Here is a 13,502-nt window from a genome sequence, read left to right as displayed (position 1 = left end):
TCTTAGATTCTGTAGTGCATTTGGAGTAATGGATTGTGCCCTTCACTGAGGCAGTTAAATTTGATGTTCACTGTTTAAAAGCCATTGAAATAAAATACAATGTTGCTTTCGATTGTTCTACAGGAGGCGGCTCCACCAAGTACGCTCAGATTGATATCACTGCCACAGAGACGGCCCACAAAGTGGGGACCCAGCATGCGCAGTTCAGAGAGGAGCGACTGCAGGAACTTGAACAGAAGAAGAAGGGTGCTTTACAGTGACCTAATGGTGGAACGTCCATCTCAAGATCCATACATTGTCCGGATTGCCTGCTCTACAGGAATATTGCTTCGGGCAGTTCGATAAAGGCGATGGAAGCGCACTTGGTTCCAGAGTACGGTGCATCGTGTCAATGCAAGGGTTATTGATGCATGGTTCTAGCAGGCAGTTTGGCTCTTCCATTTGACACAACAGGCAATTTTATGTACCTTCAACAGACGTTCCTGCCAAGTTGTGTGTGAGTTGTTCAAATAGAATGTATTAAAAACCAGATACATTTTCAGGCTTGACATTCACAGAAATGTTGTCAATATTCACTTCTCTCCTCATGATTTTCTATATTTCCACAGACCGGCTCCACCTTGGAAATTATCCCCATCTCTGTTGCGATCCAGCTAGTGCTACTTACCTGTAAATTGTCTGAATTCACCATGTGTTCAAGTGGTATTGCAATCTGTGGCCTCTGCCATCGCAGATGGTTCATTATCTGACAAAATGCTATGTGTCTGTGAACAGTGTGGAGATATGCCTGTTGGATAAACTGAGTCATCCCTTTTTGAGCCCTGGAGACTTCAATTTGTGGTGTCTTTTAAATCTATATAAATCAAGTAACCAAGTATAAAATAAGTGTACTGTTGGATTCTGTCAAGTTTACACCCAGGAGGGTAGGGATTGAATTATGTTTATAGTTGAGAGTTTCTTGAAATCAAAAGTTAGAGAGCATGGCACCATCAAACCCTGAAGTATTCCAAGTTAAAGTGACAATTAAAAAAATCAAATTAAAACCCTAAAAAAATACTAACATAGAGGCATGTAGGAAAAAAAAAAAAAAGTACATTATAGCATAACATTTTATCAGAAATTAAAGCAGAGAAAACATTTTGAGAATAAAGCTATCCAAGCTTGTGCACACATGGGGCATTGAATGTGTAGAATCCACTAGTGGGTGTGTGAACATTTTCCATTATTTATTTTAATACAAGGTGCATATATTTGTATGCAGTGCTTTAGAGAGGTCTGTGTTTAGATTGTGTAAAAATACATTAGAAAACAGTTTATCACAACACAACTTACCTCTGAATGTCAGTCTTATGCTAAAAGGACGCTTCAAATCACACAGTATGGCATTTTTAAATTAAAATCTTCAGTCCAATGAGTGGTTAAACTCAAAATTGATGCAACATTAACAATTTGAATATTTACATTATGATGAAACATTTCTTTCTGGGGTTTGTAGGAGGGGAAAGAAAACTTTCCACATCAGCAAAGTGTTAGCCATTGGAAGAGTATTTTAGTTATTGTTGAAAAGTCTTGGTCAACAAAAAAAATGCTGAAGGTCTGTAGTGGAATGATTTCTTTATTCAAATGGAAAATGTGGAATTTCACTGGCCAAGTTTCAAGGCAGTAATATAATGTACTTTATATTAAATCCCTTTAATTTCAGTTAAGCAAAGCTGCGCTGGAAATATCACAAATCCTTTTAGAAATGCCAGAGAAATGGTTGTATTTGTTTATTTTATTGGAAGTATTTTCTGACACAAGCATTCTCTTAAAATAGAAAAAGCTTTTCATGTTTTGTCACGTTAGTTAAAATACTAAGTTTGTGTGGGAATGTTAAACCGTTTGTAAATGTTTGTAATAAGTGAATTGTGGTGGCATTTTCTAGATGAAAGCAAGTACAGTTTTATAAAATGTTTTGAGCTTTTCCATTAAAGTATATGCAGCTAGAAAATAAATCAACAGCCCAATCTCTTACGATTGTCAGCTCAACCCATGGCTTCTTAAAAAGCCTGTACATAAATGTTGCTTTTAGATTACCTGCAATGCCTGAATTTTGTACAGATTTGATGTAAATTGAATAACATTATAAGCAGTCTGTATTTTTTCAATTGATTTGCTTTTCTGACCTTTCTATTTCTAATAAATATATAATGAAATAAGATTGCAGGCTTACACTTTATCTTCTACTTTTACTTTACATAGCTATGCACAACTCTAATCCCAAAGATGTAGGTCTTAAATTATGAATGTCTTAATATCCATATTTTTTTGTTTTAAGAAATGAAGCAATAAATGGTTTTAGTATTTTTTTCCCCCACTGATGTATTGCCCAGCACTAGTCTACAGATATTAGTTCTATCAAATTAATGATTCAGTTTTTCCCAAGATTGATACTACTGAAATAATTACTCTTAAGACTGCAGTTTTCAACTCAACCACACAATATACAAGACATGTACATTTTTAAATGAACAAAAACTACATGGTCATATTTGTCTCAGGCAGTTACTAAGTAAGGTTGCCGGTGTCCCATTTTGTGCATCTCTTCTTGCCAAGGTGGAAAACTGCAGTTCTCAGGAGTTGTTCTTTAATTTAATATAACTTCCTTTCCAGGTATTCTCCAGTTATTAGTTGAAATACACTTACAGTGTTACTTTGTTAACTCCTAATTCCAACATGTATAATACCTGCCGTCATTAAAATATCTTGCCATAAAAAACAATCTCATGCAATTACAGATACTGAATTCAACCAGCTCACTCCTGCAGCTGTCATTAACTTCATGGGTTTGAAATCACCAGCAATGTAATTTGATGTACAATATTTTAAATAAAGGCTTGTTTTCTAACTAAAAGAACTATTAAAATGCACACCTGATAAAAGTTGTATATACATTAAGTGTGCAGACCATTTTCAAGAACAGGATTTATTTCCCCTCACACACATTCAAAATTTAATTACGCATATTAAAAACAGCGGTACATTACTGCATGGCAGATTAAGACTTCTACTCTGTTGATGGAATTGGTAGCTATCAAATAGAGAAGCTCACCTATTTTTTTCAGTCTTTGCCAAATAACCAGTCCCCGTGCATCGAATTCAGTTAGACAAGTTCATTGTCACTAGTGCGTTTTCAAAGAGGGAATGGGCTACATCATGCCCATTGACGTGGGATTTATTTGCATCATTGTCTAGGCATCGCTACCTAATTTTCAGTGGCAGTGCTGAGCAATTCTTCCTTAATGACAGTTCTGTGCAAGTAAAATATACAAGTTTCTTCAGTTATTTTTTTCCATAGCATTCTCAGTTCTAATTTCCTACAGTATTTATTGCTTGACTAAAATTAAATGCGTTACTTGCCAAAATATTCAACCATACTACACAGAGGAACCACTGAAAAGGTCCAGAGCAGTGTGGAGGCAATGCTTATGCTTCAGGGCCACATTTCCAACCCAGCTGACATTTTTCCTAATTCCACCAAATGTGCCCTTGTTTGTTTCGAGGTTTTAAGAAACGATTATTACTCATAACTCCCATGCTAACTTCCCACTACTGCTCTAGAAAATTGGAGGGGGCACAATACAAAACACAGCTTTTAAAAGTGAAAGCTAAAATCTGAGTAATCGCAATGGATATTCCTCAGCATAACATTTTTGAATCACAAATATACACACACTCATTCATAAACACACTGATTAAATGGACACATTTGAATTTGTGCAAAATCAGTGTCGTAGAAAAAACATTTCTACAATTGGACAAAGTTGAGCAAGTAAAACACAGAAGCAATATGATTGGGACCCCTAACTAGTCTTCCTAGTTGATCAAGTAGACAGGCAGACGCTTTGTGCATTATTCTCTGATTGTGGAGAGATGAAAATTAAAAGGTCTCAGAGCTCATTATGGTGTAGTCCATTCCGAGTAATTTTGCTGGTCAAGTCCTGCATGTGTTTCTTCATCTGAAACACACAAAGACAAGTCCTGTATCTCTTTTTTATTTAAATAAAGCACAGCAGCGTAATCTAGAGGAGCTCACTGCATGTTATTCAGTGAAATACTGTGGACATCATCAGGGGAGGGGAACCTTTCAATTCAGTAGAAGATCCCTTTGAATTCAAACTGAAAACTCATGTAACTTTGATGTTGAAAGGCATATTATGACATGAAATTCATACACCAAATGACTCACTGGGCAAATATTATAAAATCCTAAATACCTACCTTATAGCTCATTTCTCTTGTTTTCGAAGCTAAGGAGTCATATTTCTCCTTATTTCTCTTTATGTGCTCCTCATCTCCCAGGGCTTCGACGTGCTTCAGCTTTTGGTGCGACAGATCCAGCTGTTCTTGGTAGTGCTGGTGCTTCTCAACCTTGATCTCAAAGTGCTTCAGCTCCTCCTGTTCAATTGAAAATAGTTTAATTTAAAATAATTTCTTCACATCTTCTGCTCTCTGAAGAATAATCACTACAAAATAATACAGACCACCAAAGCTCCAACAGTCCAACAATGGGAAGACTAGACTCAATCAGTATTGCTTTTACTTATTGGGGTTAATAAACTGGAAAAACATTAAGAAAAATAAGTAATTCTTAACAATAATAAAATCGAACATACCCCAAATTAAATTTAAATATGAATATGAAAACAATATTAAAAACTTACTTTAAGGGAGTCAAGTTCTCCATCAGTGAGGTTAGCCCTCTGGGCCATATCCCACAGCTCAATGACTCTTGGTTCTTTAAAATCTGTAAATGGGAGGTGGATTAGACTAGACTTAGATTTTAATTATTAGACTAGTACAACTTTTAAATTGAGGAGTGGGGTGTTTGGGACTTCAAAGGGATCATGTACATTGTAATATTAAGCGACTACAAAAAGTTCAAAAGGAAACCATTTAACTAGATAAAACAGATCAGGCTGAAACATACATGCATAGAAATTCAATTAAAAAGGTAACAATGTACCGCCATCTTCTCCAAAACCTTGGTGGCTTATTTTGCGCAGACGGTCAAAGCCTTGGTTGAGGTTTCTCATCTTCTCTTTCAGATCTGCGTGCTTCTCATGGAGAAGGTGCTCCTTCGCATCGCCTTCCAAGGGGCTGACCACATTCTTGTGAATCTCTGAAGGAAATATGAAATATACTCATTTTAAAGAGGAGATCGCTCACAAAATTAAACTTTGATGGTAAATGTACCAACACTAAGAACGATTAACAACTGAAAAAAGGAACATCTCTTATTGCAATTTGCCAAAAAAACCTGCAGATTCTTTGCTAGGTAAGGACAACACCAGTATTTCACCAATTGTAGTTAAAATTGCATGCAGGCTTTGAGATGTCTGAGAAGTCAAATTGAATGATTCTGAATGGAAAACAGCTCCAAGAAAACCCACATTTCTATACACACGTGTCTGTCAATGTATCCTAGGTTGGTATCGGAATGCACTGACTAGGTGGAAATATAACTGGAGATCTCAATCCAGAAATTACATCAAAGCCAATGGAATGTCAAATGTAAAAGCTCTACAGTTGGTTACATTTTGTGGAAGAAATGTATGAAGAAAGAAAAAGGAACAGAAATGCAAAAAAAATCACCTTCAGTCCTGCTAACAGCATCCATCACCAGGTTGTATTCTTGAATCTTGTCCCTGTGGTGCTGAAACTCCCTGCGCAGACTTTGAAGCTCCTCAGTTGTGAACTTGCCCGAGCTTTTTGCCTGTGAAAAGGAGCATTTTACGAAAGGCTTTTAGTGTGGTGCTGCTCAGTAATTGACCTCCGCAGTTAATATGAAGCAGCCATCATCTGACCGTCTGAAAGATGGTGAAATTAAATCTATTATCCCAACATTTCACTCAAAATGTGGACTTCCATATTTTGTCTTTGCCATCTCTACAAGCTTTGCACACAGTTTAATATTCCATCTTATCAGTCACTAATGCAAAAGACAAACCAACACAAAGACAAGCATGTCAATCACAAACTATCACTCATAGCTCATACCCTTTACGAAGATGCAAACACAATGTGAAAAACGCAAACCAATAAAAACAGGATATGGTGACTCACGGTAGAGTATCTGAAACAACAGACATTCATAACATGACTGCTGGTTGCAGGGCTTTAAAGGATCGGAGGATGTATTACTGTAGCGTGGCTATATTCTCAAAGACCTTTTTATACGTACACCTACAAGTTTCATTTTTTTGTTTCCAAAAGGGAAACATGATTGTATGCTTTTCATTAAGCCGCTTTTTAAATTCCCCAAATCCTGAACCCAAGGATGGGATTAAGCGCAGTGGGCAGAACTCTTACAGCTTAGGCATTAAGTGAAACGTTTCCTCGGATCTGCATGACCTGTGTGCTTCTCCCACCGCATCTGAAAATGTTCTTGCCAACTCCTACGTGCCAAATAAATAATGGTAAAACTTAGTGCATTTCCGTTTAAACCTAATCCCCAAGATACTACTGAATTTTGTTGGCTGATGCTGCAATATACAGATCACCCAGATAAATTGTTCACACTGTATTCTTCAAAAGAAGACTTTTAACCTTCACTCCTACATGCATCACTTGACATACATAATGTGTTTCATAGTGAGAGTACTAATGACAGCACATAAGAATTAAAACAATGTCCTAACCTTGTTCCAGAGTTTGTCCAACCTGGGGTCATCAAATGTATCCACGTCGTTGCTTTCATGGTTTTGAAGGTAATTGGTTTCCAAGGGCTTCAAATCCTTTTTCCCATCCAGCCCATACTTAGTAAGAATTACTTTGATAAATAAAACATATACATTGAAATAAGCAGTAGTAAATAAAATACACAAAACAAAAAACAACGTAAAATAATTAATTGAAGTTTACTGGCTAGGAGAAATGTGACCCTAAAGTTCTGTTTGCCTTACAATACACAATTACAGGGTTGTCTGATGTATTTTGAGGACAATCAAATATACTGACCAATTACAGTTCTAACTCAACAGTATGCTTTCATTAGAATAGACTAAAACTGCAGGTTCCCTTCAAAGAAACGGCTGCCTCTTGATTTTAGAAATATAGCAGAAATTAGGCAGACAATACAGAAAGAAGAAAGCAGACGGTAATTAATTAAGATTGTGGATCAGAAGTTTAGCTGCATAAAGCTTCTGAGCTTCATAAATGGGTTTCCATCATTTATCTTCCTTCACAGTAGACAGACTGTGGAGAGAACCAGGGCTGCAGTGACAGACAAGCTTTCATTTAACAAGAACAAAGACAAGCGCTTACGATCTCTGGTTGATAGGGCTGGCAAGGTGAACATTACAAAATCTTAGCTTTCAGGCAGGAAGAAAATGGTTTGTGTTGGTCAAAATGTACTTGTGTACTTTCTATGTGAACAATAACAGAAATTATGCCAAAATATTTTTTTTGCATGGGAAGAATATACAGCTCTGGAAAAAATTTAGAGACCACTTAACATTGATTTCTGAACTTGGAGTGGTCTCAATTTTTTCCAGAGCTGTACATGACATACAGTCATGTATAAAAAGTAATCCATTACCAATAAACAGATGACATGGCCAATCGATTCTAAAACATAGCCTACCTCCTGCCAGCAACAGTGGGGAATTAAAATAGACAGCCTGAAAGTAATGATCTATAAAACAGTTGGACTGTGAAGGGAAGTTTCAGTGGAAGTATTGATCTCTAAGCTTCACATCCTTACAAATGTAGATTTTCTGTTGTCGGTGAAATAAACTCCCTTGTAGAAATAAAATAAACTTGATTGTTTTTTTTACCAAGATCTAATTTACAAAAATAGCTGTAGGGGAGAGCTGTCCCACACTATTAAATTAAATCTGCCTACTATTGGAGCAGCAGCTTTCATTAAATTATGGTTATGAAATTATATATATTTAACAGACTTCATTAGAAAGAATAAAGGTCTTAATTGTTCTTCAAATCCAAGCTGAGGAGTGTTCAGGCATTTCTTTTCACCTTAACTTATAGTTTAGTTTATTTACTTTACCAAAGCAATTCAACCCCTTTCCTAGGTCTATATAGTGTTACAGACACAAGGTTCATGCCATCCATGGTACGATTTCAACACTGGCATCAAACATTAAAGTACTTTGACTGCCGTAATGAGATAAATCAACAACTAGGCACCACTTAATTAATCCTTGCTCTTCTTTAGCAATGGGTCTTGTCCCTCACCGTTGAAGTTGCGCCTCAGTTTTGTTTCTTTGTCTCCGGTGTCGTCCAGACCCTCGGCCTTCCACTTCTTCCACTGCAGCTCGTCCTTCTCCTGGATCTTCAGGTCGCTGTGCAGCTCGGCCTGCTTCACCGGAGGGAGCTGCATCTGGAAGGAAACAGTATAGGGTTGGTAGGGTTATCAGCAAAGCTGCCATGGACTTGTAAACACCTAGGATTTGTGTACTTACCATTTAGCCTATAGCATGGCATGTTCAGTACAGCTCAAACAGTGTGTGTGTGTGTGTGTGTGTGTGTGTGTGTGTGTGTGTTTGGGGGGGGATATGAAGGGTATATAGGATAGCTCCAATACAAAATACAAAACAGGATTACAATAATTAAACCTTAGATTTGAAGAAGAAGAAACAACAAAGCAGTTCCCATTGAATACATTTATGAGAACTGTTGGAAAGATGCAATAGTCAGGTGAAATGAAAGTGGGCGTGGCCAGCAATACATAAAGATTTTTATTGCGGTTATGAAGGTCTTTGTGATACTGAAATAATACACTAACTCTTGCCATGAAAGATCATTTAACAGACCGTGAGAAGTTCCTCTTCGTAATGAAACTTGTTACTCTGCCTAAATACAACCATCTTTGTCTATTAACAGGAACCTAGCCTAAATCCTTTTTATAAGACTTAACTAATGAATAGGCTAGGTGTCCCACCCACACCTTGCTTCCCAATTTCTTGAGGAACTGGGTCCAAAGACCAACACTGGGTTCAGGTCATCAGGACCAGCATCATCCTTTACCAGGGGTTAATATTCGCTTACCCTTGTTATTGATTGTTGAAAGAGACTTAGCTAACAAGTAACTAAAGTTAACATAAGTTAATTAAATAAAATAATTGCCTAAAGCTGTTCATTCACATATCCCTTTCCTTCTCTGGAAAATGGTACTTTTGAGAGTTGACGTTTGAAATCAGTGAAAACAAACTTTAATACATTATGATAAGGTTAATGCACCTTAAGGGACATATACACTACTGTGTTCGAGATGCAAATATATTCTCGTTTTTTTCTTGAAAATGTATTCTGCACAGAAGTCACAAAGCACAATACTTTCTTCACAAGACATGCCTTCTCATTTGTTACTATAATGCACGTCTCACCAGTAAAATACAATACAGACACATTCACGTCAGGATCTCTAGTTTCAGCACTTCTGCTAAATCAAATGCACACATTTTTGTTCACAGAAAGGTTGCACAACAAAGGGAAAATTAGATCTCAGGAAACATGTGACTGAGTAAGTTATTGACTCACCCGAAGTGCTTTCTCCCAGACCTGGTTTAGTCTGGCAATCCTGAACTCACCGATATTTTTACCCTCGGTTGGTTTGGGCTCATTCACATCTCGAGAATATTTACTTCCTGCAACTCCAAGCCCCAAATACGAGATCAGCACCACCATGAACAACATCTTCATTTCCCTCCAATAAACAATATAAAGCAAAGTTATAACTATAACCTAACCACACGAATCCCTACAAGTTATGTCTCTAATTCAAAGAGCGTTTTCCTCCGTATTTACGCAAGGTTTAAAGGGAACGGGAAGCGACAGGATGCTGGGAAATGTAGTCCGTTGTTTGCTGGCGAGGTGAGGTTGACTCAATCCAATAACGAAGGCATGGACTACATTTCCCACAATGCCCCGTAAATAATGTTCTCTGGCAACGGAGGCTGAAAAACGGTTTCAGCAAATAAGGAGCATCCACGCTGGATACAGAACAGCACTGAAAGTGCAACTAAACCACACTGTCCTTAAAGTTATATATTATGTTTACAACAATAGCCTACACCAACAAGTAGAATTGATATGTAATTTAGCTGGGTGATGATTATGATAATAATAGGCTAACAATTGTATAATAATAATAATAATAATAATAAAATGTAAGCCTATGTCTATGTATAGTGTGTATGTATGCTTATACCATCCTATTATTATTATATGAGTTTCAATATATAGAAACGCACACTTTGGTCTGCAATGTTTAGTGGAAAATGTGTTGCATTTAAAACGTTTTTATTTCATTATTTATTGCACTAGTTGTATTTGTAAATCCAATTGCATGTTTGTGTTATTTCCCGTTTCAGAAACATTTTACTACTACTGACACTGTTTCCAGAACATAACATTTCATACCAACATTGAACAAAGTTGGCGTTACACCTGTGTTATTACTAAAATATTGCTGATTTCTCATTGGATACAGAAAAGGAAACTATAGGGAAAGTTGTCGAAACGTTGACATTATTAATAGTTCTTAATACTCTGCAGTTCAATTCGGTTTGCCATGATAACAATATTCAAATTTAAAATGTTTTAAAAAATACTATTCCGCGTCCCTTGCCGTTTGCATGCAAACCAATAACCAAGAGACTGTTGTGAACTTGTCTAATGTGCTGCGTTTTAAGGTGTTTTAAACATGGACATTCACAACTGTCCTGAAAAAGAGGTTGTCCCCAGCAGTTTGGAAGAGACATCCTCCTTCTCAGAAGAAGACTGCACGGCAGGAGCAGCCGCAGAAGTCGGATACAAAGTGGCAAGATGGACACTGAGAAAGATTCATCTAAGAGACAGGAGGAAGGCGGCTGCAAACACATGTGCAGGAGAAACGTCTTGGGTTAGTACTTGTATGAAGCACAAGTTTTCTGGTATTCTTCTTCATTTGCTTATTGCCTATAGATTCTTTGATATGTCATAAATACTAAGGTTAGACATGTTGAGCAAATTATATTAGTCAGTCCTTTGTTTTGTGTGATATGTACATGCATACACAGTGAATCAATAAGAAATGTATTAGATAATGGTAATAATAAAATAATAAAGAGAAACAGGTGACAGAGATACAGAAGATCCCTGAACTCAGCTAAATTAGGTGCAGCCATTTAGGCTTTAGTTTAAAACATCAAGACAGAACAAAGAAAAAATCCATATATGGGATTAATTGAAAGAACAATCAATATTTATTCAATGCCGATTAGTAACTCCTGTGAGTCGTGGAAACAACAAGGTTTGTTGTCAAATTCATCTTGTTTACCTTGATTCAAAGCAAGGAACATTACATGTTATGGGAACCAAGTGTCTCAAGACACAGAAAGAAAGGCAGCTCAGTGTGTAATTGATTTTTCATTTTGGGGTTTGACTGTATCAAATTTATTTTATTTTATTTTATTCATATGTTCACTTGTTTCTTGAGAGATATTATCCTGTCTGTGATGTACTGAATCCTCCAAATTCTCTTGAAGTTTCCATGGTGTTGGAATGATCCTAAATCGATTCTTCAGTTCTAATTTGTACTCCGCTTTTCAATACTTCGTTCCACTTTCATATTGAGATGATACTGAACATGGGGTAAATAAGCTTGGACAATCTGACGCTGATATCTCTTTGTTAGTTTAATAACTATTTTTGCTGATCTGTCAAAAGTCCTCTCAAATTCTATGTTGTTCTTCAGTCTCTTGTATATAATGAATCCAACGCCACTTGTGTGACAATTTTGTTTTCCACGAGAAACTAAAATTTGTCCACTCTACAGTTCAATTAGTTCTTCTCCTTTTCTTCTAATTTCACAGAGGCCTACAATGTTTCATTTAATTTGACTGAGTTCTTCATCCAATTTTTGAAGTTTGTAGTTCTGCAGCAGTGGTATGTAGCCAGGGTCAGAAAACTATGGCAGCCTGTGATTTTTAGCACCCTCTAAATATCATGGGGGTTTGTTAGCCTTACCTCACCATGTTGGACAGAGGGGTTGGTGAGCACTTCTTTACACAGATTAGTTATTCAGGTATTTTTCAGCTCTGAAGTAAAAAAAGCTTTATCCATCTACTCTCTCTCTCTCTCTCTCTCTCTCTCTCTCTCTCTCTCTCTCTCTCTCTCTCTCTCTCTCTCTAGGTTTAAACAATAAGATTCATATCTCTCCTGACATTAGAACAGTATACTTTTGGCCTGTAGGTTTGTAATAATTTATTCTCTACAACACATTGCATTTCTTATAAAGATTAACTAACTACTTCAAGGCCAGGAAAGCAATTTCCCTTTGGATACCTCATATTATAGTTCAAAGCAGGCACCAGAACCATTTTCATTAATATTTGACTAGCTTGTGACAGTAAAGCAAGTATGATTTACTCATCAGCAAGTCGAAAGATGAAGGAAAAAACAAAGTGTTTGGATGATAGAGTGTTGCATCTATATGTATTTGTATATGTATATCTATATTCATATGTATATCAATATCTAGCTCTCTCTCTTGTTGGAAACTATGACACTAGCTCTTTAAGGCATAATCTGATTGTCCCTGTAGGTTACAAGGTTTTATAAATCATATGTGCTCAAAGCTGATTGTGATTTTATTTTATATCTCATGTTACTAGTTTCCTTTTCACATGGCAGACTGGACTAACTGTATCAGACTCTATCTAATCTAGACTCTAGATTGTTCAACCCCTGTGTATAAGTGCACTGATCTCTTGGCATAGCAGGTTAGTCGCTCTGTGCAGATCAAGCTCTCTGAGGTGGGCCTGAGTGTGAAGCCAAGTAGACTGCATACACTACATAAGCATATAGATGGGTATTGATTTTTAGATTGTGAGGGAGAAAGTCGAGGGAGAAATGGCTACCTGCAATGTTTAACACGATTTTACAGTAAATGGTTACAAGGTCGAGAGTCATCTTGGACGCCAGGAAATCTTAGTCTATGAATATTAGGACTGCAGACTGCACTCACAGAATGTAAACAGGTTCAGGAAACATCTTTAATTAAGGTCTTTATTTTTTATTATTATTATTATTATTATTATTATTATTATTATTATTATTATTATTATTTAAAAATAAAAGTGTCAACAACCTTGATTGGCAAAATATGTATCACTATTATCTATTTATTTTCTGTTAAACTATTAAAGTAAAAGTAATAATAATAATGCAGATGTTGAAAGTCATTAGCTCTCCTAACTGACAGAAATTGCAATTTGTGCACATTTTATGATGATACAGATGTTTTAGTTATTAAATTGTTCTATAATGTTCAGAATGTACTGTTTGAAGTCATGCATGCATACTTAAATGAGTTTCCTAGTTTCTTGATACTTTTCGAAGTATTTTACAAATTGTTCTCTAGGGTAAAGATCTCCAATTGCTTGACCCAATTAGCCAACCATGAAAATACTGTTTAGTCAGCTTCTCCTGCTAACTGACAAGTGTAATTGCTTGACACT

At 36.4% G+C, this 13,502-nt stretch overlaps 2 protein-coding genes across 6 annotated transcripts in view; one reads left to right on the top strand and one right to left on the bottom strand.

Moving 5' to 3' along the window:
• dok7b (docking protein 7b) overlaps window positions 1-2,200 on the top strand; it is a 29,116-nt gene extending 26,916 nt beyond the window's left edge. For all 5 annotated transcript variants that reach the window (XM_066720097.1, XM_066720096.1, XM_066720093.1 and 2 more), the window contains one exon: window positions 124-2,200. In XM_066720097.1, the coding sequence (XP_066576194.1) occupies window positions 124-260 (137 nt within the window). In that variant the 3' untranslated portion in view covers window positions 261-2,200. The remainder of the gene's footprint in view (window positions 1-123) is intronic.
• On the bottom strand, window positions 1,598-9,822 carry lrpap1 (low density lipoprotein receptor-related protein associated protein 1). The gene is made up of 8 exons (XM_066720100.1): window positions 9,541-9,822; window positions 8,236-8,380; window positions 6,681-6,811; window positions 5,635-5,755; window positions 5,006-5,161; window positions 4,704-4,786; window positions 4,261-4,437; window positions 1,598-3,998 (listed from the first exon to the last, which is right to left on the bottom strand). Exons 1-8 carry the CDS (start codon window positions 9,700-9,702, stop codon window positions 3,930-3,932), a joined length of 1,044 nt encoding a protein of 347 aa, XP_066576197.1. The 5' UTR covers window positions 9,703-9,822; the 3' UTR covers window positions 1,598-3,929.
• Between the last annotated feature and the right edge of the window lie 3,680 nt (window positions 9,823-13,502).

The sequence above is a fragment of the Amia ocellicauda genome, chromosome 13 (genome assembly GCF_036373705.1).
Source record: "Amia ocellicauda isolate fAmiCal2 chromosome 13, fAmiCal2.hap1, whole genome shotgun sequence".
Lineage (NCBI taxonomy): Eukaryota > Metazoa > Chordata > Actinopteri > Amiiformes > Amiidae > Amia > Amia ocellicauda.
Note: the sequence above shows the minus strand (reverse complement) of the source record. Positions and strands in the feature narration are given on the sequence as shown.